Genomic DNA, 27,624 nt, shown 5'->3' on the forward strand with positions numbered 1-27,624 from the left:
AAACAACCAAAAACAAGAAGAGTTAATGAAGTTTTAGATATTAGGATTTTGATTTACAGTGTAAGATGCATAATAGACTTCAGGTGTTATGCTTCATTAAATACAATTAATTACCTTGTAATTAAAAGTCTAGGTATGTCAATAGTTTCATTTATTTAAAATAACAGCATCATGTCTTTCATCATGTCTTTTATTGATATTATTATAAAAAAAAATAAAAAAGATTATAGCTTAAATAGTTGTATTTATTAGCTGTATATTTCGGTTGTACAATAGAGTTGTTTTAACGTTTATGTAATATTTTTACTTATTTCTAATTTTTATTAAATCATAAATGAAGGGAACCATGGCAACTCTTATTTTATTTTAATGCAACATAGCATAATGTAACATTCACTTTTGCTCATGGCTTAAATTATGGCTCAAGGTCATTTTTGGCCCGTCATAGAAAACATTGTAGGTCAAATCCGATGTATTCATAGCAAAAATTTTGGAAAAAGTAAACAGAAGCCAGCTGTGTATTTATTCTATACTATAATCACTTTGTGTAGAGCTTAGCTACGGGAATTGGAATAAAAAAATAATTGGTTTACAACCATATTAAGATTAAACAAATGATTCTATAACCCAGTGCGTACATTAAAGGCCATTTTGTTGCAAAGCTTTTGGTAAATACAGTCATGATGACTATTAGTGAGTAGAAAAATCTTCTTTTTATCATCTTCAAAGCTGTTCTCCTTAACATGGGCTTTCACAAATGAAGAAAATGAAGGAAACAGGAACCAGGGTTATGGTTGTGTTTATATTTTTCTTGCATTATTGATGATCTTAAGAGATTAAAGTAAACGAGTAAAACTGAATACACATCACATTCTCCACCAGGCGATGCTTTATGTGTGTGTTTGCGCATCTATGCGTGTTCATGGACGTTTAGATAGATGATAAGCTTCTCAAACTGTTGTTAGCTCATCATGTTTTGTCAGGTTTCTTCTCTTTACAGTGTGTTATTGCCTGTATATGGTTTGTATAAGCACAGTCAAGCACCAATTCGCACACACACAGGCAAGTCCACACATAACTCACATAACCAGCGATTAAGGGTTTGTGTTTTTTACATCTTCTGTACACTGAATTTCTTTGAATGTACATTTAACAAACACGCTCAAGCATACACTAAGCTCTGTTGCGTGTTTGTTATACTGAGCTTTTTGTCTTCTGCAGGTGCCATGCTCACCTGTGTTTACACACATAGTGCTCATGAATTCACACACACACACACACACACACACACACACACACACACACACAGACACACACACACATACATACACACACACACATACACACACTTGCATAACTGTTCTTTTTGGTGTAATGTGTACTACCACAGTAAGTTAAGTTATTCTAAATTTCAGTAAATTTTACATTCACTTCAGTTACCTTTACATTTACCACAACAAAATGTATTGTCCTTTACCACAGTAACATTCAGTGTCCTTAACCACAGTAACATTCAGTGTCCTTAACCACAGTAACATTCAGTGTCCTTTACCACAGTAATATTCAGTGTCCTTAACCACAGTAACATTCAGTGTCCTTTACCACAGTAATATTCAGTGTCCTTTACCACAGTAACATTTACTCTCCTTTACCACAGTAACATTCAGTGTCCTTAACCACAGTAACATTCAGTGTCCTTAACCACAGTAACATTCAGTGTCCTTTACCACAGTAATATTCAGTGTCCTTAATCACAGTAACATTTACTCTCCTTTACCACAGTAAAATTCAGTGTCCTTTACCACAGTAACATTTACTCTCCTTTACCACAGTAACATTCAGTGTCCTTTACAACAGTAATATTTACTGTCCTTTTCCACAGTAACATTCAGTGTCCTTTTCCACAGTAACATTCAGTGTCCTTTACCACAGTAATATTTACTGTCCTTTTCCACAGTAACATTCAGTGTCCTTTACCACAGTAATATTTACTGTCCTTTTCCACAGTAACATTCAGTGTCCTTTACCACAGTAACATTCAGTGTAGTTTACCACAGTAAAATTCAGTGTCCTTTACCACAGTAAAATTCAGTGTCGTTTACCACAGCAACATTTACTGTCCTTTACCACAGTAACATTTACCTTTACCACAGCAACATTTCCTGTCCTTTACCACAGTAACATTTACTCTCCTTCACCACAGTAACATTCAGTGTCGTTAACCACAGCAACATTTACTGTCATTTACCACAGTAACATTTAGTGTCATTTACCACAGTAACATTTACCTTTACCACAGTAACACTTAGCTTTAAAACAGTAATATTTACTGTCCTTTACCAAAGTAACACTTACCTATACTACAGTTATATTCACTGTCCATTACCACAGTGACATTTACCTTTTATTTACTTCAGTAACACTTACTTTACCCAAAGTAACTTCATTAACTAACTCTAATCTCAGAAACATTTGACTTAACCTTAGTAACCTTTACCTGATCCTCAACAAAAGTAACTTCCGTAACCATCAGTTTAAACTCAACGTAGACATTTACTTTTACCTCAATTACCTTAACCATTACTTTATTAACCTTCAGTTTAACCTCAGTAACACTAACCTCAACTTTAATTATTTTTCTAACCTCAGTAATATTACCCCCCCACCTCAATCATTGTAGCCGCAGTGTCATTTACCTCAAACTTAATCATTTTATCCTCAGTAACACTAACCTTAATCTTAATCATTTTAACCTCAGTATCACTAACCTCAACCTTAATCATTTTAACATTAGTGACATTATCCTCAACCTCAATCATTTTAACCTCAGTAACACTAACCTTAACATCAGTAACCCTGACTTTAACCTCAATATCCTTAAAGTTACTTTATCCTTATGCTAATTCCAGTTGCCCTACCCTAACTAAACCATAGTTTAGTAACTATAATCATACCCAAGTACCAAACTGGCATAACATAAATTTGATTAACTTAATCCTAATTTATCATAAACTTAACCTAAAAGCATTAAGTCTGAAAAACTTTAACTGTAACCTTGGCCTGAGGGTGGAAATGTTCTGAACAAGCCGGAGTAGACACGAGGCCCTGAGGGGAGGAAGAATAGTCCAGTGAAATGAAGCAGAAAGGCCCTGTGCATAAACCTCTCAGGTGGCTCAAATTCCTCTTGAGAGTTATATCTAATGTGCATTAGACTTTCTTCTTACTTACCACTTGCTACTTCTTAATCCTGCTTGGGTGCAGGGTAACACTTATGTTTATCTGTGTAGAAGAGGAACATACATGCTCAATCACCCATGAAACAGTGCTTATCTCCTTGTTTGGCTGACAAGCAGACACCTGAGATCAACTTCAAAAGAATTTACGAGCTAATGTCTTGATCCGAGCGAAGAAATTTGTTTAAACAAAGCCAGTAAAAGTACTATTAAAGCGGTCTAAATGAGCTTTCTCCAATACATGCAACATTCCAGTGTGATACTTCTATAACACACTATAACTATAATACACTCATTGATTGACAAATTTTTTGCCTAATCATTAAATTTTTTTTTTATTAAAAAAAAAACTTATTTTGGTTTTTGAATCTAAATGAAAATGCTTTCTAAACTCCAGCAGTCTGGTCTGATCAAGTGAGATATCGATGACTGGTATAACGCCATCAGAAATGCCTTATATGGCCAGACCGGACCAAATGCACCAAAGATGCAATAAGGCTAAGAAAAAAGCTAACATGCTTTGAATATCACGCTCTGCTGCAACTCAGCTTTTGAAGTTATGCCATTTTTTTTTCTCGACTCAGACGTATTACATAATCCCAGCTGAGCTCTTGCATGAGAACGCTCAAATGCCACTTTGTAAACTTTTCAAATCCTTCAAGCTTAACTTTAAAGCATAACTCGAATACACGCCATTGCTTGAGCCGTTTGGGATCCAAGTTACACCTTCTGACTATGACACACACACTTTTAAGCTCTCTGACATGCAACTGTAAGACTGCATCATGCAATTAAAAGCTAGGCAACAAACATGACCTAATTTGATGTTACGATTAAAAAAAAAAAAAAAAAAAAGGAAAAAGGCTTTAAAGCCTTGGCTTCTGTATTGTTTTTGAACAGAACATGGAAGTGAATAGATTAATAGGGGAGAAATATGAAAGCCAGGCATTTCAAAAGTGGTTGGTTTTGGAAACATGGAAAAATCTAGCTTTGTTCGTAATCTCTTTGATGCCATCAAACTTTTTATTTTTACTCCCTCCCTCCCGTTCCAGTCTCTTCTAAACAAGTATTCTTGTGGGCAGGAAGAGGCATCTTTATAAACAGCAATAGACAAAATAACTTTTTTTTTTCTCTCTCTTTTTTTTTTTTTTTTTTTTTTACAATAAGTAATATTCTTATTTTACTAACAGAAAGCCAGCAAATCAATTGTGGCCAATTTTTCACCCAAAATATAATTTTACCTATAATAATTTTAATACAGATAGATAGATATACATAAAAAATGTAATTAAAACTATGAGGGTTTTTTTTCTCAGTGGCAAACCAGTATTGATACCAATCTTACTGTGGCATTATATATATATATATATATATATATATATATATATATATATATATATATATATATATATATATATATATATATATATACATACACACACAATCACACTTCTGTACAATCACACTAAATCACTTAAATTTGTACTCTCTCAGTATCTGCCATACACATCCATCCCTGTCTAGAATTCATGTATACACATATATTTTCTAAACTTTATACTTTTTTATTTATTTATCAACTTTATTTTTTTAGCCTTATATTCTATTCCTTTTTTCATGGTAAAATGTTGGACAGTCGTATAAAGCATTTCACTGCATGTCGTACTCTGTATGTATGTGTATGTGACAAATAAAATTTTAACTAGATAGATAGATAGATAGATAGATAGATAGATAGATAGATAGATAGATAGATAGATAGATAGATAGATAGATAGATAGATAGATGTCTTAATGTCACTACCTGTAAGTAAAAAAAACATTGCTGATCGTTGCTGAACATAAGGAACAAACAAACACCCATGTCAGAGACTCTAGTTTCTGAACATCATAAACTAGAAGGTTTTTATTATTTCTTACAAAATATGAACTTTTATTTAGAAATATAAACAAAGCATTTGTTCAGCTACAAAAGAAAAAAAAAGAGCTCAGTGTGACAAAAACAAACCAAAGGGCTAAGAACCTGCTGTACAAAACGCCCCATCAAAAGGCCTCTGTCTTTTACGACAACATTTAGTGCTTGTAGATTTGCTTTATGCCATGGAGGGCCTTTACAAAGGCCACTTCATTCGCCGCAGCCAACAGCTGCTCTGCAATGTCAATGTAGAAGTGTGTGACACAGACTCAATTTCCATAGAAAAGCCGCAGGAACACGAAGCTGAGGAGCTCCCACCTCAGCTTATTCACTCACGTATTGTATGCAGAATCCTTTTAGTGTCTTTAATGGGCCACTACAGTATTAAGAGTCGATCACTGAGTGAAACATCTATTGCACATGATATAGCCATTCCCAGTGACATAACCTCAAAGAGGACTTGATCACTTTTGAAAAAACAACAAAAAAAAGTTTTCAAACTCCACAAAGTTTCTTAAGTGGATAACAACTACAATGCAACTTATTTTCCGTGGCTGGTGGCCACAGATGTTTTTGAGAATCTGTCAAACAATCTGTCATTAGAACACTGTAGGTTTTTTTTTTTTTTTTATAAAATAAGGCTTGCATAAAATATACATGAACTTTGTGTCCTGTATTTTGCAGTGGTTTGTTCACCCACAGACTCTAACATGAACCGTGTTGGAAAAATAAACATAAGTGTCCCGCATACGTGTGTTCCTTTGTTTTGTGCATAAGATTTTCTGCTCATACACACGTGGCTGGAGCTCCAGTGGGTTCATACTTTGATTTGTGTCCCTTCAGTGCAGGGTGAGGTTTCAAGTAGGGACGAGTGCCTGTGAAAACGCACGCTGCCTTCCTCCGTGCCCTCTTCCTCAGTTTGCGGCTAAATACGTTCTGCCATGACTGCAGAGTCTTAGAAGTCCAGATCCACATGCCGCTGGTGATGCCCACCACCAGTAGCATAAAGATTTTCACCATGAATATCTCAACGGCAGGAATGGAGCTCTTCATGGTGCACTCTTCTCCGCTCCCGTTCACCCCCTCCATGCAGCGCTGCTCTCCAGCCAGAACTTTCCAGTAGTCCATGTTGAGACGCTCGTAGAAGTAGCACGCAATCACACAGGTGGCAGGGACAGTGTAGAGGACAGAGAACACTCCGATCCGCACCATCAGCTTCTCCAGTTTGTCAGTGTTCTCCCCTTCTGTTTTCATAACCTTGCGAATGTGAAAGAGTGCGACAAAGCCGGAGAGCAGAAATGAGGTGCCTATGATGAGGTAGCAAGACAGAGGGATTAGGACAAAGCCAGTCATAGCCTTGACGTCCATGCTGCCTACATAACAGATACCTGTCAATTCATCGCCTGCTACCTTTCTCATGACCAGAATCAGGATAGTCTTTATAGCTGGAATGGCCCACGCAGCGAGGTGAAAGTAGCTGCTGTTGGCTTCAATCGCCTCATGTCCCCATTTCTTTCCAGCTGCCAGGAACCAGGTGAGAGTCAGAATCACCCACCAGAGGGAGCTAGCCATGCCAAAATAGTAGAGGATTAGGAAGACTATAGTGCACCCCGTGCTCTCCAGGCCCTCCTGGATGATGTACTGGACACCGCTGTCACGGTCACAGGCCACATTTTCAGCCCCAACAAACAGTCGAATGAGGTAGCCAACAGAATAGACACAGTAGGACATGGAAAGGAAAATGATGGGGCGCTCGGGGTACCTGAACCGCTGTGGGTCAATGAGGAAGGTTAGGACGGTGAAAGCGCTGGAGACGAAGCAAAGGATGGACCAGATAGCGATCCAGACCAGGGAGAAGCGCTTGTCCGCCTGACTCCAGTACACATCCACTTTGGGGTAACACTTTGGGGCACATGACTCACTTTTCTGCACGTAGTGGAACTTTCCAGGGTTCCCGCAAGTTTCCTTGCCCATCCTCTCCTTAATGTTTAGATCCTGGTTGCTCCCGTGTCGAGGAGGGCGCGAGTCAGGAGGCTGGGTGTGCAATCCTTTGGAAGAAGTTTCGTCGCTGCCGTTGTTTGGAGCCTCCATGCAAAGGAAGTTGGGGTCGTTCTTATTAGGTAACCTGGAACAGTCTAGCGAGTCGGGCCAGTGAAAATTAAACTGCTCCATAATAGGGGAACACTTCTGCCTTGCCTGCTCGCACATCACTCGGCAGGCTGGGATTGGCGTGGAGACCTGCTCCGTGCACATGGGGGCATAAAGAGAGCACAGGAAAAACTTGAGGTGGCTGTGGCAGCCGAACTCGATCAGCGGGACGAATTCGTGGAGCTTTATAGAAGCCTCTACCTGATCCTCGTGCCCCATCAAATTGGGCATAACGGTCAAGTTATAACCAATGTCCTTGCAGAGAGGAATAGTGATTTCCTGGCATCTGCCTTCCCCTGGTCGGTCCTGGTCGATGGAGCTGATGGCAGAGCACAAGTCTGTCCCGAAAAAAAGCCCCAGCAAGCTGAAAAGACTCCATTTAAATGCGGAGTAAAACATTTTTTCCAGACACTGGGGTTATCTCATGTAGTACATGTAAGTATTTACACAAATGTTTGCCTTTCAAAACAGCACCTATTTTGCCCCGTCTTGTCGATCGAGCTGCGGGACAGGTCGGTTGAGCTGCAGATTCGACTCACAGAGAAAAACAAACTTCTCGGACAACTACGCGCTGTGTCCAACGGACCCTCTAGAAGTCAAGACGTTGCCGGAGTACTCCACGGAGAACCTTTCAGAACATCTCGGAAAACATGGGAAACACTTTCCATGAAGACACGCACTGTCATATGGAGAAAGAAGAAAAAAATCCACCCATTTTATCGAACACAGACGCTGTACTCATCTGGGTAAGGTTTTTGTTTTTTAAAGGTAATCCAGAGATTTCTGTAAATCTTCAGTCCTGTGAGTCATTAAGAACATTTTGTCCATCTTTTAAGAAGTGCTGATACTTTTTTTTTTTTACAAACAATAACAAGGTTTCTATACAAAATAAAAAAAACTCCTGTGAAATCCCTCAAACAAGAAAGGCATAGGAAATGAGAAAGTGAGAAGGTAGTACTCTTCTGTTCGTCTACAGCTCCGTCTGAGAGATTCGTGGAAGCAGTGTGAGCTGGAGTGTGAGCTGGAGTGTGAGTCTAACCTGCTGAAAGATCCGCCTTCAAACACAACCTCTTTGCATAAGAAAGCCTAAACTGACACGGCGATTATACCCCCCTCCACAAAAACCACCCCACGGAGCAGCCTGGAGGAGGTTTTACACTCCAACCAACACTTTTTTTTTAACCCCCGAATATCATAGCAAAGTTCCATCAGACCATTTTGATGTTATTTTCTTCTTCATAAAACTAAACAAAACTTTATTTTCTTTGTTGTTGTTGTTGTTTTTTTGCAGGGCGCGTTCTTGTTTTTTTTTTTGTTTTTTTGCGTCTTTCTTTTTTTTTTTTTTTTGTCCTCGCCTTAGACAGCCGAGTGCCTTTTTTCCGTCTCCCTCCAATCGAGATGTGTCCTTTTTCTTTACAACTGGCGATTTTCACGGTTTGGACCATTGTGAGAGAGAGGGAGAAGAAAAGGAGGAGAGTGTTTTATGCCCTCGGATTCGCCTCACAGTTTATTGTTTAGCGGAACCAAGCTGGCTTTTTTCCTCTTTTTTTGAAGGAGGTGTCTAGTTTTACTAGTACAATAACAGAAGAGCCAAGTGCTTCATAGGAATTCATACGAAATGAATGAGTGGAAGGACAGAGAGAGAGAGAGAGAGAGAGAGAGAGAGAGAGAGAGAGAGAGATCATATTTATCACAAAGTTTGTAATAAAACTATAGATGGTGAATGCAAATAAATAAAATACTGTGCATTTAATAGCAGGGATGTGGTGTACCCATAATTTACCTATAATAACTTAAAAAATAAAAATAAAATAAATATAGATAGAGCGAGAGAGAGAGAGAGAGAGAGAGAGAGAGAGAGAGAGAGAGAGAGAGAGAAAATGAAAGTACAAATAAAATCTGTTCATTCAGCAGCAGGGGTATGAGTTATTATCATGAAGACATATTTATCTATAAGTAATAGGCTGATGAATAACTTAGAGATTAATAAGAGAGAGAGAGAGAGAGAGAGAGAGAGAGAGAGAAAGAGAAATTAAGTGAGAGAATATAAGAAAATTAAAGTAAAAATAGAATCTGTGCATTCAATAGTAGGGGTATGAGGTATTAGCTTGTAGGCAAATTGACATATAGGTAAAAGACTGATAAAGAAAAAGACAGGAAGATCATATTTATGAAAAATATCATTTTTCCCCAAAACTATAGATGGTGGGTGCAAATGTATAAATACAATGCATTCAGGGATTTAAGGTGTCCATAAGTGACCTATAATTAATACATTAAAAATGAGAGGGAAAAGAGAGAAAGATGGAACCAAGCAGGCCCCCTTTTTTTTTTTTGATTTTGTTGGATATTAGCATTTATTTTTTCACTTTATTTCTATTTCTTTTATATATTTTAATTGTTCATTTAGTTTAGTAAAGCATCTGTGAACTGGACTGGAGAGATAGTGAAAGAGAGAGAGAGAGAGAGAGAGAGAGAGAATGAAAGAGAATGAAAGTACAAATGAAAACAGTGCATTCAATGGCAGGTATTTAAGTTATTAGTTTGCAGGCTAATTTACCTATAAATGAAAGAGAGAGAGAGAGAGAGAGAGAGAGAGAGAGAGAGAGAGAGAGAGAGTATGTAAACTAAAGATGGTGGGTGCAAATTAATACAAGGCATCCAATGGTTTATTGTTGGTTACAGTTGGTGAAAGGTGCTTTATACTTGTCACATGTATATTACAGCACAAAGAAATTCTTTCTTCAAATATTCAATTCATTTTGATTTGTAGAGCACTTTTGAACAATGGAGATTGTCTCAAAGCAGCTTCAGAGAAATCCACTGGTAATAAAAGAATGTATAGATTTGTATTTTTAGAATTGTTATTGTTTTTAACAATAAGTTTGTCCCTAATGAGCAGCCAAGTGGTAACTGTGGCAAGAAAATGTTTCCTGAGATGGCATGAGGAAGAAACCTTGAGAGGAACCAGACTCAAAAGAGAACCCATTCTCATCTGTGTAGCACAGAATGTCCATTCATTACAGTTGAATCACTGTTAAGGTGTGCAGTCCAGTGATGTTGGGAGCTTGGGTGAGAGCACAGGGTCAGCCATGATGCAGCATTCCTGGAACACTGAGGGTTTGGGGCCCTGCTCAGAGGCCCCAGAGGTGGGGCTTGAACCCCTGACCTTCTGATCACTAACCCAGCACTTTAACCACCGAGCTACCACTTCCTCTATCTCCTACAGGGCTTAGCCTATAAGATGATTTACCTATAAGTAATATAGTGATTAATAAAACGACTATGAAAGACAGAGAGAGAGAGAGAGAGAGAGAGAGAGAGAGAGAGAGAGAGAGAGAGAGAACTATAGATGACAGGTGCAAAAACAGGATAATGCATCTAACGGCAGGTATACAGTAAATAAGGTATTAACTTGTAGGATAAGCTTCTTATAAGTCATTTCCCAATAATACCCTGACTGAGAGAGAAAGCAGGGGGATGGGGGAAAGAGGGAAAAAGAGAAAGTGAGAGAGAGAGAGCCGTAAAATGCCTTCCTTTCTCTATAACAGAGAGAGAGAATGCAAATATATGAGGTGTAGATTTAGATATATTTACCTAATAGTCACATATGGATTAATAGCATGTCTGAGAGATGGAGAGAGGAGGAAAAAGAGAATAAAAATGAAAAAAACATGTATTGTATTGGAAATGTAAGAAGTCTAATTTACCTGCACGTGGTATACTAATAAATAACAGAGAGACAAAGAAGAAAAGATATAGAAGTAAGTAGGGAGGGAGAGAGAAAGAGAGAGAGAGAGACTGATTGATCAACTTATTGTATTTGAGTAAGAAAGAGAAAGAGACTGGATGAAAATAAAGAAAGTTATGCTTGTACAGTGAAATTATTTCTTCACATATCCCAGTGATGCACCTGGAGCACAGAGGGTTAAGGGTCTTGTTCAAGGGCCACAAGAGTGGTCTGATTAGTAACCCAAAGCCTTAACCATTGCATAGCAACAAGGAAGAAGGTACGAGAAAAGATGGAAAGAGACAAAAGTTTGAATGAAAGAACGTTAAAAAATCCTACAAATATGATCTTCACTTGTTTATTTTTTCAGCGATTAGCATTGCAACAGTCACGAAATGCAAATAAGTGTGTGTATTGCACCCTGCTGCAAACGGGTATCACATCATAAATCTCACCTTATGCCCATCCGGATACTGGATATCCAGAATCTGATCCGATCTTGATTGATAACCGGTCAGCTTATTTCATTATGTTTTCCTGATGAATGATACTTAAAAAGTAATCTTTACATGAATTCATACAAAACTGAAACACGTGAGAGAGTGACACTAATCACACCACAGAATGCTGTCTGTGATTCCATTAGTTACTATATTATACTTAGAAATTGTATATGCTGACAAACGCGCATAGAAAACTCTTATCTTTTCTAATATGAAATTCTATTAACTCCATTATCATCTGCTAACAGTTGACGTTTGTTCTGTATTGAATCGCATGGCTTTGTGCACTGCAACGAATGAATTAGTGAAATTTTGCCCTTTTCAGAAATACAGCGCATGGCCTCTTGATGAGACGCAGGCGTGTCATTACATAGGAGGCATTCTTAACCTATGGCGGTTTTTCTCTTCTTTCCCCTTCGTCGTTGCGAATTCTCACAGGAGGAAAAAAAATGCCTGCAGGATGAGCTCTTAGACAAAGCCCTTTCAGTCTAGGTCGAGTTGATTCATCCGCGTTTTATGCCGGTTTTGGGGGGATCGGCGTGCCAGGGCTCGATCTTTGCTCACAGGGCATTAACCCTGGCATGGCTGCCAGCTCTGATGATCCTCAGTCAGAGTAAACTGATAGAAGGATTAGCTGTCTAATGATCACTGCTGCTATGTATGGTGTGTTTGTTAGGAGGAAATGTGAAATGTGGGTGTGCTTCCAAGCCTTTTAGCGTCATATAACCAGTTTCAGCCCTGCCTGTAATTACAAACAAAGTCTATAACCCTCTATGGTATGTCATCCTTTGAATTGACACGAGGCTTAATAATGATGGCGTGCGGCAAAATCCAGTCCAGAGCAAGTGAATGAAAATGTATTTGTGATGGATGGAGACATCGTGTGTCTTTGTTGAACAAATTTCTGCAGATGGTAGCTGTTCTGCTGCATATCACCCGTTTTCTCAAGCCAAAACAACTAATAAAAGCCATACTCCCATAAGCCATGCAAACCCAATGGCCAGGCATGCGCTAAAAAAATAACTAAATATAAAAACCAAAGCAGAAGTTTAGGACCCTGTTTTATTGTTTTTCCGTTCTGCAAATCTGGACTCACTGATGGTCCTAACAAACAGTCCTGTGGAATTTTACAAGTGATGACCGTCGAGTGTGTTGTTTGAGACGAAGAGTCACACTGTTTACACCTCCTGGACACGAGGACCCAACTAGACAAACTTCTGACCTTTGCCTAGCACGTATATTTGGTCTCTGCTATTTATTAAACTCCAGAGGAGCAGTTTTGCTCATCAAAACATCAAAACAAAAAAAGTGGTGCATTGTGCTTTTATTGGTGTCACGGTAGTTTTGGAAACGGCTCTTTGTCGTGCTCCTTCAGACAAGTTTAGAAGTATTGGCATCCCTGATCAAGCTGGATCAAGAGCTCTTTGTGGTTTATTAGGTTCATCTCACTCTCAAATGTAAAATTGGATTGAAGTTATTTTCTTCTATATCAATGTTTTCACAAGACCAAATGAATAAACATATTTGTGATTGAACTCATTGGAGCGCATTCATACGGAAGTCCTAATGGGCCATGCATTATAATATCTTTTTGTGATCACGAATAAAATTTCTCGGCATAACAAAAGTCTTCTTGTTAACACACCTTAGTTTTCTCGTGATCTTGACCTTATAACAAGAGATGTTTTCTCGAGATCAGGACTTTGTTCTGTGTATCCGGTATTAGAGCATGTTCTAGATGCAACAGCATGAATGATTGCATTACTCTGATCCTTTGATCCTTTGGTACTTTGTAGGGAAGTAACATATGGTGTTTTTGTGAGGGATGTTGGAAGAAAGGACATAACTGAGATCCAGTTTTAGTTTTTCTTTCACTTTACTTTCTAGTGTATAATACAAAATTGCATGTGCAAGGGACAGGATTATATTCAACCAAACAAAAGAAAGAAGCAAACAGCCAAGATCAATAAACTTGAAATAGTGAATCGCTGAGGTGGACTCGGTGACGGTGCCAAAACAAAGAACAAAACAAAACAACTTCCCTGCTATGTACATCCTAACCTGCCCAAAAATACACCGGGTGGCACTCGCCTCTAACTACGTCTACGTGGGGGTATGTAGAGGCTTCAGGATTCTGCTTCTCTCTATATCATCCTCCTTTTCCTTCCTCTGCGACGGTGCTTTAATACTCAAAACCCCGCCTCTTTGTTGACCTCGGCTTCCGCTAGGGTTGTGGCAGATCCCCTATAATGCCTAAATGAAAGGAAACTGGCACCTGGCAACAAAAACAACATCTGTTATGTCAGGATTATGCGAAAATGAGAAAACCTTTTGTAATGTCGTGATCACGAGAAAACAACTTTTGTTATGGTGAAAAAATTAATGTCTTGATCATGGGAAAACAACTCAGTCGTGATCGCAAGAAAACAACTACGAAAAAAAATAGCGTAATGCATGGCCTCTTGGGACTTCCATACATCCACGACTTCCTGTTACTGAAAGCTTTCTGTAGAGTAAAAAGAAAAGTCGCTGATTTTTGATGAGAATATGATTTAAAAAAAATTCTGTCTTTCATGTGATTGGTGAAGAATATTACCCTGTTTTTCACACCTCCTCATTTGTTTGGGATTAAGCAATTCCCTATTCACCCTAGCCGAACCAAAGCATACAGTGAACTGCAGAATTATTGGCACGAGTACAAGCAAACAAGACGTGTGAAAAATAAACTTTTATATCGACAACCCTTAAGAATAAGAACAAATTGTCAAGCGTGACTCAAAGGGGAATTCTGTTGCGTCGTGTCACACCCGCCATTCTGTCATCCGTCAACATGGGCGAAAGCCAAAAACTTTTTCAACACTTAGTAGATAGATGGCTGAGGACCTGCACGTATCAGGAAATGTATTTCCAATTTTCAATTACAATTTCAGATGAATTCATTCAAGGCAATACAGGAAGCAACTTTTATTATATTGCAGGAGCAGAAGTTTTTACCAAAAATCAGCAGCAAGGTTGTCAATATATTTGAATTCAGGCACCATAGGTGTTAGGGTGGTCAAGGGGTAGCAGATCCAGTAGCCTCCAGTGTGCTAGCATTCTCCATTTAAATGTGTTTTGTCTCATATGGTTTATCACCTGCGAACTCTTTTATGGTTGCTTTGCTGGTCAAGGGGATTCCTTTTAAACCAAGAATTAAAAAAGTGATCTGTAACACCCATCTTTCTGTTTTTCAGCTTTTTTTCCTGCATCTTCTGTTCTTTTTAATTTTTTCTGCTGCACACACACCCACCCTTTACCTTTACCTCATTTCAACTAGCGATGGCTAGCTGGGTTTTGGCTGTGAAGCAAATCAGAAAGTGTGGGATAATTCTGTAACTAATAAAGAAAAAGGGATTGAGGGGCAGCGCTTTGATGGATCAGGCTGAAAAGATATTTCATGTTTTTTGTGAGCGATGTGTTATTCTATGGAGGCCGCTCGCACCCCTGCTGCTCGTCTCGGCCCGCAGGCGGCCCCCCTCTGGCTAACGTTATGGAGAAAGGAAAGCATTTTATAGCGACCCCTCTCCCTCTCTCTCTCTCTCTCTCTCTCTCTCTCCCTTTCTCTCTCTAACTTTTTTCCCTCGCTATCTTTTTTGCCCCCCCACATACACGCACACTCTGTCAGACCCCTTTCTTCTTTTGTTCCCCTTTGAAGAATGACTTTAGACATTGTATTTACATATTTAACCATGGATGAAAGAATGGAGGGGTGAAAAAAGAAGGCTTCCCCGGGCCCTTTCGGGAATATAGATAAATGTCGAAATGAATGGAAATCATATTAGTTATTTTTCCCCCCTGAAGCATATGTTTTTTTTTCTCCCCAATCCTGTTTTTTGCAAAAAATATTAAATGCTATGATGGAGGAGATAACCTGGATGGAGAGAACCTTTGTCTCTTGACTAGAAAAAAAAAGTGAGAGAAATAAAATCAAAGTCAATTTAATGACAAATGCAGTCGATCAGCAAAATGCTCTCTATGATTAAAACTTAAAGCGCCGGTGTAAAACCACTGAAGCATAATATAGGACACTAAGCATGTTTTTGACAATTAACTGCATTTGGTGAAAGGGGAAACACTTGCTCCATTGAAGCCTAAATTTCATTCATTAATTTGATTCTTTTATGGGCAAAAGTGAGTTGAATTTGAGCAAATCTGAGCGTTTTAGTAGTTAAATAATCTTGCTCATGGACCCTAGTAGACAGGGTTCCAGCATGATTGGAGATATTGTGAATGGAGACTGCTGTTGAAGATGGTCAGGTTCCCATGCAAACACAACCTCCAAAAGGTGTCCTCCAAAAGTCTTGATATGAAAGATGAGAAAATATTGTAAGTAAAGCACCAGGTTACACACATTTTGAATGAAATAACATACTAAATATTGTACTATAATCTTCAGACTTTTCTCCTCCTTTTCTCTTTTATCTCAACCTCTACTACAGCCAGAGGTGGAAAGTAACAACTTATATTTACTTGTGTTCCTGTAATTGAGTAGTGTTTTTTTTGTGTACTCTAATATTTAAAGTAGTATTTAAAATCTGTATTTTACTTTTTCTTACGTATATTTTGTTCTTAGTATTGTACTTAACTACATTTGATATCATATTTGTTTTTAAGTACAAAAAATTAATTGATAAAAATTATGCAAGCGGAAAACCAATTGCACAGCGGAAACTGGCGGGCAGAGAGCAAATGCGCTAAACTCAGAGGAAAATATGGAGACAGAAAAGACAGACACTGATGATGCAGACGCGGTTCAAAGTGTTTCAATGCGTTTGCTCACTGTCTGAATTCTGAATCTGCATTGGTGATTTCTCTCATAACATTATGACATTAGGTTTTTTGCTGCAAAAGTGCATAGACTGTAGTGTTATTTATTTATTTATTTATTTATTTATTTATTTATTTATTTATTTATTTATTGCACTTTAACTTGTACAGGTGTTAATTTAATTATAAACAACTAATCTGAGATTTATGTCTCCTTATCCATTTTTAACCAGAATTCAACCCCTGCTGTTTTTAGACTGATAACTTTATTGTACAATAATCAATTCTATTCTATCAAATTCTATCAATTCCATTAAAGTAACAGTACTTTTACTTAGGTAGAATTTTTTTTTACTCTTTTTTGTGAGACCTGCAGTTAATGGAAGAGACACTAATTTACTGCTAGTATCTAAAAACTTAGACTTTTACATTAAAACTTATTATTCGAAGTGTATTTTCACTTTGCCTTGCTTTAGAAAATACTTTCATCATCTCTGTGGATTTGTATGATCTCTTTATACTGACCTGGAATGTTCTATTCTATTCTATTCTATTCTATTCTATTCTATTCTATTCTATATTTATTTTGGTTCTAACACACATGCACCAGACACGCACACACACACACACACACACACACACACACACACACACACACACACACACACACACACACACACACTACTGACAACAGTGAAGTTAATATATTTTGCGTCAGATAGTCTGACTATTGACTTTGCATGCATAGGTTCCAAATTATTTGTGTGTGTGTGTGTGTGTGTGTGTGTGTTGGGGCTGGTAGCGGTGGTGGATTTTGCCCATGTTTCATATTGTGCTCTCAGACTGAAAGGGCATGTTGATTAAACGGATGGGAGGAGCAGAAGCTTAATCTGTTTACTATGGGCCTCTCCTCTCCTCTCCTCTCCTCTCCTCTCCTCTCCTCTCCTCTCCTCTCCTCTCCTCTCAAGGAATCTTTGCATTTTCGATAGGCGATAAAAAAATGCGTCAGTTAAGCGGAGGAAACTCTCTCCTGCTCTCCCCTATTAATCATTTAAGCTCTCGACTACTTCAAACGTGTGCTACATTCAGCGAGGACATGCACTTTTAAAGGTTCAACAACAGATCATTTATTAATGTCTTCTAATTGTCCCCTTTTGTGTAAAAGGTCAAACTGTCCAACTTTTTTTGAACTGTCTCTACTGTATTTTATTTTGTCTTTAACGCATTCTGGCATGTCTGGTTTTATTAAAGCCTAAAACGCAGCGACAACAAAAAATTGTATACAAATCGTTTAAAATAATTTATTATCTAATATCTGTCTCTGTCAATAAAGACAATCTATTATCCTGATCCCTTTTGCTCTGTAGACTATTTGCCTGTCTCAATGAGGCATGGCTCTGGTGTCAGTCCAAGCTCATAAATGCCGTCTAGCGTTATGATTATATTTCATAAATAGACACGTTGTTATTAAACCATTGACATACTTCATGATCAAAGGTTTACTGCACTCGAGTTTTTTTATGTGAATCCTGGTTTTAATAGTGATTTATCCATCGAGTTAATTTCTCAGACTGACAAACTCACTGTAAAAGAATTTCTCAATCAGCCCGGAAACAGCACAGGGTTGAAACCGAGGAGCAGATGGATGAGCCTTTCCATCATGCGGTATGTAAACAGATGACTTCATGGACTGTGTCAAACACACAGTGCTCTCGGAAGCGATAACACTTAACTACTGAGCTCTGCTTTCAACTGCCCATCATTCAGCAAAGCATAATAGGCGGAAGCTATTGCGGCAGAAGCTAGTGTGGTGTAGGGATATGTATCTCCTTAACTGAAGCCAATGGGTTTCACATCTCGAAGCATATATGATTCACCCCATTACTATGCAGTAACATGATTTCGATTTGATTCAAAACGTTTCGATTCAATGCCAAACTATCCAATGGAAAGAAATATAAGGCTATTTAATATGGTACAGATCATTTGCTTTTACTTCAGACAGCAAATCATTAAATTACTTCCTTCCTTTCTTCCTGTCTTCTGGAACGTGGCATTTTTACAAACTGCAAAAAAGAAATGTATCCAAGAAGGTGCAGCTCTACCTCTGCCATGTCAATCTATATTCTCTGACTCTCAGGACACGCCTCGGTCTCCGTAGTGTTGTAATTACGTCATATTCACGTAGCAGCAGTGGTGCCGAGAGAACGCACTTGAGAAAGTTTGGCGAGAAGAAATTAATCTACATATAAATTATTGGCCACAAATTATTGGTTACTTTTTAAATAATCAAAGTATAGCCCATCTACTAATGATTATAAATAAGTAAATAGGATTTTACTGATGCAAATATGTTTATCCTCTGACACTTTTTTAAAATCGATGCATAACGTCATTAACTTTTCTGCCGATGCACCGATGCCAATCTGTGAATCTTATCATCCCTAGTGTGATGTAATAATGTGCTCTATATTACTGATCATGTTATTTCCGGTACAGTGCAATGTTCTTTATTACACAGGACAGTTCTCTTCAAAAGTTTTGGCGTCCTTAAATTTTCTCTCAACAATGTATTCTTAAAGGCTTCTGACAGCACGTGGCAAATTGGTTTCTCCAGAAAGGGCTTAAAGGACATCACAGAGCTGAAAACAAACAAGAAAGAGTCTTTCGGGATCAGACTCAAAACCCTGAAGACAAACTTACAATAGAAGTGATTTGTTCTTGATTTGGATCCCTTTATAATAAATATCGATTGTAAATATGATAAATAACGTCCATATACTGCCCTTTTTCTAAACTGTTTCTTAAGTACAACACGTGAGAAATAAAGCAAACCCCAAACTCCAGACGCCGAGCACGTCCTGGCTGTGCAAAATTAATTTTCGGCCAAACTGTTCCTTTAAAGTCGTCCCCTTTGAAAACGTGAACTTTGATGTACTCAAGACCATGATATTGAATTTATATATATATATATATATATATATATATATATGCCACTCCTGCCCTAAGAAAGACTCTTGGAATAGAGTACTGCCTAAATACGAAATTAAAGAGTTTGCAAACATATAACATGGCACCAGATGGTTGAGGTGTCGCTGGTCCTAGTGTGTCCCAGATTACAGAGGTGACCCAAGGTTAGAGGAGTAAATGAATCAAATAGATCGCTTGTGTGTTCCTAAAAGATAATGAAGTGATTGAAAACTACCCGAGGTCCTTGTAAGGGCACTTGAGTGTGAATCGCTAATCAGGAAGGAGTCTCTCTCTCTCTCTCTCTCTCTCTCTCTCTCTCTCTCTCTTGCTCTCTTTTCTCTAATCCCTCTTTGAGTGCCAGGACTGGATTCAGCAGCGGGTAAGGGGGGGGTGGAGGGAGTGAGGGATAGAAAGATGAGAGAGAAAGAATGAGAAAGAGAGAGGGATAAAAAAAAAAAAGGGGATATGGGGACACCCTGCTGATTTTGGCTCCGGAGGATCCATTCATGCGGAGGGCCTTCACGTACTATTCCCACAGTTCACACAGACGCACACAATCTCCTCCTAAATTAGATTAGACTCCTCTCCATTCTCCTCAGTGAGAACGCTGGCCTTTCTCTGCCAGAGATCCCTCACTCTTCTCTTCTGTCTTCTTCTGTGCAACGAGCACTCAGACAACCCCAATAGACACACACACACACACACACACACACACACACACACACACACACACACAAAACTTAGAGCTTTAAGTATAAACCTCTATTGTGTAGAAATCATCACTGATCCTAGTCACCTTGCATAAACACACACGCACACACACACACACACACACACACACACACACACACACACACACACACAAATGGTGGTCAAGATGATACGCCAAATGTTTTCAAAAATGTCTAGACATCATTCAGCCCAGTTCAGCACCTGGACTCTTCTACTACGAAGTCATACTATTGTAATAGATACAGTATGCAGTTAGCATTGTCATGCTTAAGTAGGCAAGGCCTTGTGTGAAAGCATTTGTTTCTCTAAAACCTGTATATAACATTCAGCATCGATGGGGCCTTTTCAAATCTGTAAGCTACCCATTCCACAGGCTATAATGCACACCCATCACACGCCATTCGTCAGAGATGTGGCTTTTGCAACTGGGTGCTGATAACAAGCGAGATGATCTTTTTCATCTTTAGTTTGGAGGACGTGGTGTCCATAGCTGCCAAAAATAAATAAAACCATTAATTCGTCTGACCACAGAACAGTTTTCCACTTTGCCTTAGTAAATTTTAAATGAGCTCTGGCCCAGAGAGGATGGTGGTGGATCATGTTCACACATGTTTTTTCTTTGCATAATGGAGATTTAACCTGCATTTTTGGATGATGGCGAACTGTGTTCACAGACAGTAATTTCTGGAGTGGTTAATGAGCCCATGCAGAGATTTCCATTACAAGACTGTTTTAGATGCAATGCCGACTGAGGGCCTGAAGATTATGGACATCGATCTTTGCCCTTGTCCCTTTACATTATTCTGAAATTGTTCTTCAAATTGTAAACACAGTCTTTAACAGATTAGTGAAGCTCTGCCGATCTTAACTTGTTTAAATAAGTACCTCTCTAAGATATTAGAGATCACTTATACCCAATCATCTTACCGACCTGTTGTCAATTAACCTTCAACCTTCAATGTTTCTTCAACTGTTTAATTTTAATAACACTTACCTTTCTTTTGTTGCCCCGTCCTAAATTCTTTGAGACGTGGTTTAGCCATAAAATTCTAAATGACCTTAAGTTTTTCTTAAAAATGTTTTGCTCTATGTGACCCTTACTCTCTGTCTCTTGCTTTCTCTCTATCGTTCTTTCTCTCTCTCTCTATCCATCTCATCAGATGAGATGGAGGTAGACGAGGCAAGAGGGAGAAGAAGTGGTGCCGGAGGGGTGTCGGTGAGAACCTGACCAGCTGTGCTGTATGCCAACTGTTGTGTCTGGAAGACCCGTGTCCACATATATAAAAGACAGAACGAAAAGGAGAGAGACAAAAACGAAGCATTAGTGCAATATCAAGGTACTTTATATATAAGGATTAGTTATAATAAGTTGTAATGTATAATGAGTTTTTGCACCCAGTCTTGCTGAGTGTTGTCAAACATATCGCATACTGTATGTGCACTAAATCTGCATTAATTCAGCTCAGCCACTGTGCCAAGGTTAATATTTGTATAGTAATATAAACATGGGCTAGAAAATTGGTCCACTGAGGCTTGAAAGCCCAGAATGATGTGTATGATAGTGTATGGGATCGTGTTTGTCCGGATGACTCACACAGGATGCGACATCGAACGAAAAACATGCTGGCGAATGGTTGAAAGGTTCACAAGCCGCAACTGGCATCCGACAGCAGGATCATCAAACGTGACCCTGAGTTCACTGAGTACCGAAAGTCTGAGTCAGAACACTTTGTTTGCCACTTGTCATATGCATGAGGTTCTCCATCTCTCTTGTTCATCTTGTTCATTTCAGAGAACATCCAGTTCTCAATAAAGCTAAATTTGCATCAGTTTGCAACTGAACAGCAAGTTAGGAGGTGCTACCATCTTAAGCATTGGTCTACCAATTCATAGACTTGCCTCATAGCTAACCAGGGTTGCCAGGTTTCAGCAAAATATCCAACTACTGTTCAAAATACAGCACAATAGTTTCAAAACTATTCCAAATGGCAATTAGAAAACATTTATTATTTAATAATTTCCAGCTCCATTATAAAAGTAACAATTTCTTGAATCCCGAGTTAATTATTCTGTGCGGCCTAACCCAACATATCCGACCCATAGATGCCAAATTCAGTCTGTTGAGGCAGATAGCAGTGATTTTGTATATCATTCACATTGTTTACAGAAATGTGTTCAAGTTTCATTTTATTGCAGTTTACTACACAACAACCTGGTGGTCAAGGGTTAAAATCCAGAATGTATTAAAAAAAATTAACAATTTAATTTAGAGAAATTTAACCTAAATATCTGACTACAAGACAAGTTTAGGGTGTGAAATTATATCTCATTGGTGTCCTTAAGAGCTGAATTGCGGTGAGCCCCCCTCAGTCCATCCTGAGCAAATTAAACATGCAAAAACTTCCATATTTGGAAGGGCTTTTTTTCTAGAGCTGAAGTGAGAGCCTGAACAAGAAAGGGAGAAGATGAAAAGTCAGTGCTTGAGAAGATGAAAATCCGGTAGAAAAACCTTCCTCTCCAGCCCTCATTGAGGAGAGATGGAGATCCGTATACGGCAGCAAATTGAGATCAAAGCCAAATTAAAGCTGACGCGTTCAAAGGCAGATAAAACTGTGCGAGCCTGCAGCGATATTTGCTCCATTGATTTCTGGTGCTCTTTCTCTCTCTTTCTCTCTCTCTCTCTCTCTCTCTCTCTCTCTCTCTCTCTCTCTCTCTCTTTTCTTCCTGGTCTCTGTTTCCTTGTCATTGCTTGGGACTTCTTTTTTCTCCTGAGGGACATAATGGTCATACAGTTCTAAAGACACAACCAAATCCCCTGTGCTTGTTTCCGTAACAATCAAACGTGATGAAAAATTTAACTATGACATCAGAATTTCATTGGAAACCACAATTGCTTCGATTTGGACAGTTTTGAATCATGATCAGAGTTGTACTGTCTTGTTTTCTCTACAATTTAGCATGCAGGAATTAAAATAAAGATCAAAATGCAGCTATGTTTACAGCTCACACACACAAAAAAAACCTTCATACCTTACAAAACAACATTATAGCTAAGCTTTTCTTTTGTTGTTGCTTTGTTATATAAGTATATTACTTTAATAGAGCTTTGTTGACAAGCTGAATACGGCATGTAGGAGGAACCTTTAGCCAACGCTGGGACTTGTATACTTTTACCAACATGTACAAAGAAACAATCACTTGACTTTTGACTTGCCTGACAAAGCCTAGAAGAAAAGCTCTGATTTTACCGGATGTGCTGCACCTCCTCTTTTTGTTTTATTTATTTATTTTGGTATTTAATAGGCTTGGCTAGTTTGTAAAGAAAACTCCACATCAATCACTTCGGGTCTTTAAATACCTTTTTAAAAGCAGGAACTAAAAAGGTTATTAGAGCTAACTAAAACTGGTCCCTATTTCTCTGTTTGTGAGAGAAAGAAAGAAAGAAAGAAAGAAAGAAAGAAAGAAAGAAAGAAAGAAAGAAAGAAAGAAAGAAAGAAAGAAAGAGGCTTTTACAGTACAGCACTGTAATTTTTTTGTAAAAAATGTCCCAGCTTGTTAGAAACTGGGTTCAGATCACATGATCAGCCATTATACAGCGTTCCTAAACGGAGAGGGTTAAGAGCTTTGCTCGTGGGTCCAACAGTGACAGCTTGAAGGTGCTGGGGCTTAAACTTCCAATCAGTTACCCAGACCCTTGACCACTGAGCTACTAAAAGATGCACCTAAAATTCCTGGAAATGTTTCCAAGGCCAAAATTCTTTCTTCGCATATGCCAGCATTATTAAGAAGTTAAGGTCAAAGTGCAGGGTTAGCAATGATACAGCACCCCTTTAGCACAGATGATTAAGGGCCTTGCTCAAGGACCCCAGGAGTGACAGCTTGGCAATGCTGGGACTTACCCCCTACCTTCCTGTCAGTAACCCAGAGCCTTAACCATCATGTCCCCAATGTAATTAGAGAAGAGTGTTAAAATCTACATTGCGGAAAAGGGAGACTTTTTACTTGTCACATATATATTTCAACACAGCAACATGCCTTCTTTATATTTCCCAGCGATATTAGGAAGCTGAAGTCAAAGCACAAATTTAGGCATGATACATCACCCCTGAAGCCCAGAGTGTTACGGGCTTTGTTTAGGGCCGAAAAATGGCAACTTGGCAATAACGGAGTTTAAAGTCCTAAACTTTGAATCAGTAACCAGAGCCTTAACTACTGAGCTACTAGTTTATTGTTCCTGTAAAATGCACATTCTCAGGTAAAAGATGGACATTAATGGGGGGAAAGATGCAGCTCTCATGGTACATCACTGCATCAAGAGAAATTACAGTTTGGTATGAAATGGAGGGATGCAGTAACAAATTGAAATGGTGACCAAAATTCACTTTCCATTAGGACCATTGTTCTCCATGAAGTGAAAATATATTGTAGTGGTGAAAATCTATGAACTTTTATACTGGTCACCTGAATTAAATGGGTTAAATAACTCAAAAACACTTTACTTAAATCAAGTACAAAAATCAATGCAATTACAGTATCTCACAAAAGTATGTGCACCCCTGCCATTTCAGCAACCGTTTTAGTATATCTTCTCAAGAGAAATGAATCTTGGATATATTTTTAGAGTAATAAGCAGCTTGTATAGCAGTATAGAAGAGGATCACAGCAACAACCTGTGCAGCTCTGGTGAATACCATGCCCAGGAGGATTAAGGCAGTGCAAGATAACAATGGTGATCACACAAAATATTGACACTCTGGACACAGTTTTGACATGTTCACTTATGGTGTACATTCTTTTGTTGGCAGTTATTTAGACAATAATGGCTGTATGTTAAGTTATTTTCAGAAGACAGTAAATCTGTACTGCTGCACAAGCTGCACATTGACTACTCAAAAAATAAATTTTTTGCTGAAATGTATTTACTTTTGTGAGATACTGTATATTCTGTAAACCCAATGTTCAAGAGTTTATTAAAGCTCTACAGCTTCAACAAATGCACAAAACATTATTATTCTTGCAAAGAGGTTTTAGCACTTTTGATTCCAGCCCCTGGAAAGTTTGAGCACTGCATTCAGATTAAGATTCTTCAACCGAACCTGAAGTAATGCTCAGTGTGTGTAATTTATGCATTATAGACAGCCTTTCTACTTTCACCCCCTCCAAAAAAAAAAAAAAACCCAGTGAATATTCTGATGATGTGATTCAAAGCATCAGCTAATCCTGTGGACGCCATAATTGACAGATTGTGTTTGGAAGCTGAAGAGCAGAGACAGGCGCTGCAGGCGTTTGCATACGTACACAAGCCTTTTTTTTTTTTTTTTTTGCATTTTCCTGAAGTTCGGCATGGGCCGAGATACAGGGAGGTGTTCTGTTTTTTTTCCCTTCATTTTTTTTCTTCTCAGATGTTGTCTCTTCACCCGAGGCTCGCCGCTCCCTTTCATGCAGCCACATGCGGAGAGCTTCTCCCTCTGAAGTTGTGTTTGGATTAGCCAGAACAGAGGAGCACCACTGAGGTAGCTCACATATACACACACACAATTTCACTGTCACTCAGTGTTTACCCAAAACCGAACTATGAAATAAGACAATGCTGCCAGGGAAAAAATAATGCAAGTGGTGGAAAAGAAGTCAGGAACGAAATAAGGGGATGGCGAAGAGAAATCGGAAGAAATTTGGACAGAGCTCTTGGTCCACTTCAAGTCATGTCCTACAAAGTAGAAAAAGAGTGCTTTTTGGAAAAACCAAACAAACGCTCGTTTGGTTTTTCCAAAAAGCACTCTTCTTCTACTTTGATGTATGTCTTTTGGTGTATGTCCAGAGATCTGGGGTTGAGGGTTGAAGGATTGGCACACGATGCTTCGGAAATGTCTGCCAGATTAAAACCAGGTTGCAGGTTGACTGAATGACAGAACAAGAGGTTATCTAGCACTGTTTCATGAAACCTCCTGGAGGTTTCCAAGGCTCTGCTTGCCAAATCACATCATTATGCACCCTACAAGTACAGTATGCTACAGGGATAAAAGTTCTTAGGAGCTGAGAGTTGTCTTATCAGTGTGTTTATAACATGAGTGTGTGTGAAAGAAACAATTTGCTACATTACACATCCAGGACATCCATAACTCAGTAAATGTGAGACCTGATTTTACAAAAAAAAACCTATTTAAAATAATGCACATACTGTACAAATCTATTTACTCAAAATCTTTTTTGTAAATATCTGCCTCAGTCTGACTCAGCTAGAGAGATTCACGGTTCAGATTCGAGGAACTATTCACAGGACAGCCATCGCCTGGATGCACCACAAAGCAAGACCTGATGGAAAAGTGTCTAGGCAACAGACAAACAAAGGATCCCTGGGGTGATGAAGCCACAGCTGAAATTTTTTTCAGCCTTGCCACAAAACACTGTGTTTGGCGGAATCCTAGAACTGCTCATTACTCCATTACGCCATCATCACATCAAAGCATGGTGGTGGTAGGTCCACACCTTTCTTGGTCACTGACTTTTTAGTAGATGGCCTTCTCAAGACAGAGTCATGGTTGTACAATAACACTAACCCTAACTGATAACAAAAGATTATTGGGTAGGGAGAGGGTAACTCACAAGTTAAGTCTTGGACATTTGGCTCAGAAGGTCACAAGTTTAAATCCCAGCACTGCCAAACTGCCACTGCTGGGCCTTTGCATAAAGCTCTTAACCCTCCAGGTTGCTTTGGATAAAGGCGCCTGCCAAATGTAATTATCTTTTTATAAATAATGTATTGTGCTGATTGCCAGATCTATATTCTGAACCTGTTTCTAAGGCCTCTTCATGATGCTGTTTGCTTAACCAGGATCTCTAACAAACAAGTCCTGAAGACTTTCCGGTAGCTGGCACACCTTCCTTCAATGCTTAAATACGCTCCTCCACACAAAAAAAAAGAAAAAGAATGAATCAACTGTACACCTGGAAGCAAAAGGGTGAAGTAAAGTCATTATTCACATCGCTATTAAGGTCACAATGAATGAATTATCGCTTTATTTATTTATAAAAAAAAAAAATGTGTATATATCACGAACGAGTATTTGCACTTCCTTTGTAACTATATATTGCCAAAGCAAACAAAGCATTTCCTTGGAGCTGATATATTTTATCAGGAAGTAAACAGGATACGTAAACGGCAATCGTTTTGTCCTTGCAATGAGCTCGAGATGTTTCTCTGCGATGACACAATGAAGCTTTACAGGATAGAACAAAACAGAGAGGGAACTATTGATACACTTTTTATATTTAGATAATGTAGGGGTGCTTCCACTGCCTCAGAGCTCTCTCTTACACACACACACACACACACACACACACACACACACACACACACACACACACACACACACACGGAAAGAAACATCCAGGACTTAACACCTGGATGAGCTGAAAAGAGCAGAGGAAAATGCCTTTTAATCTGGCTCAGATATGGTTTCATAGCTGTGAGCGCTTACCTCATAGCTCCCCCTACACTCGCTCAGACACGCACACACATGTACACACACACAATCATACACACATACACACTCACACACCTGTGCACATTCCTCTGGCTCTCATATC

The 27,624-nt window shown here is 38.7% G+C and overlaps 1 protein-coding gene across 1 annotated transcript; it reads right to left on the bottom strand.

Annotated features, from left to right (window-relative positions):
• Positions 1–5,711: 5,711 nt before the first annotated feature.
• On the bottom strand, positions 5,712–8,556 carry fzd10 (frizzled class receptor 10). The gene has a single exon (XM_046871111.1). The coding sequence runs from the start codon at positions 7,693–7,695 to the stop codon at positions 5,935–5,937; it is 1,761 nt and encodes a 586-aa protein (XP_046727067.1). The 5' UTR covers positions 7,696–8,556; the 3' UTR covers positions 5,712–5,934.
• Between the last annotated feature and the right edge of the window lie 19,068 nt (positions 8,557–27,624).

Source organism: Silurus meridionalis, chromosome 17 (genome assembly GCF_014805685.1).
Source record: "Silurus meridionalis isolate SWU-2019-XX chromosome 17, ASM1480568v1, whole genome shotgun sequence".
Taxonomy (NCBI): domain Eukaryota; kingdom Metazoa; phylum Chordata; class Actinopteri; order Siluriformes; family Siluridae; genus Silurus; species Silurus meridionalis.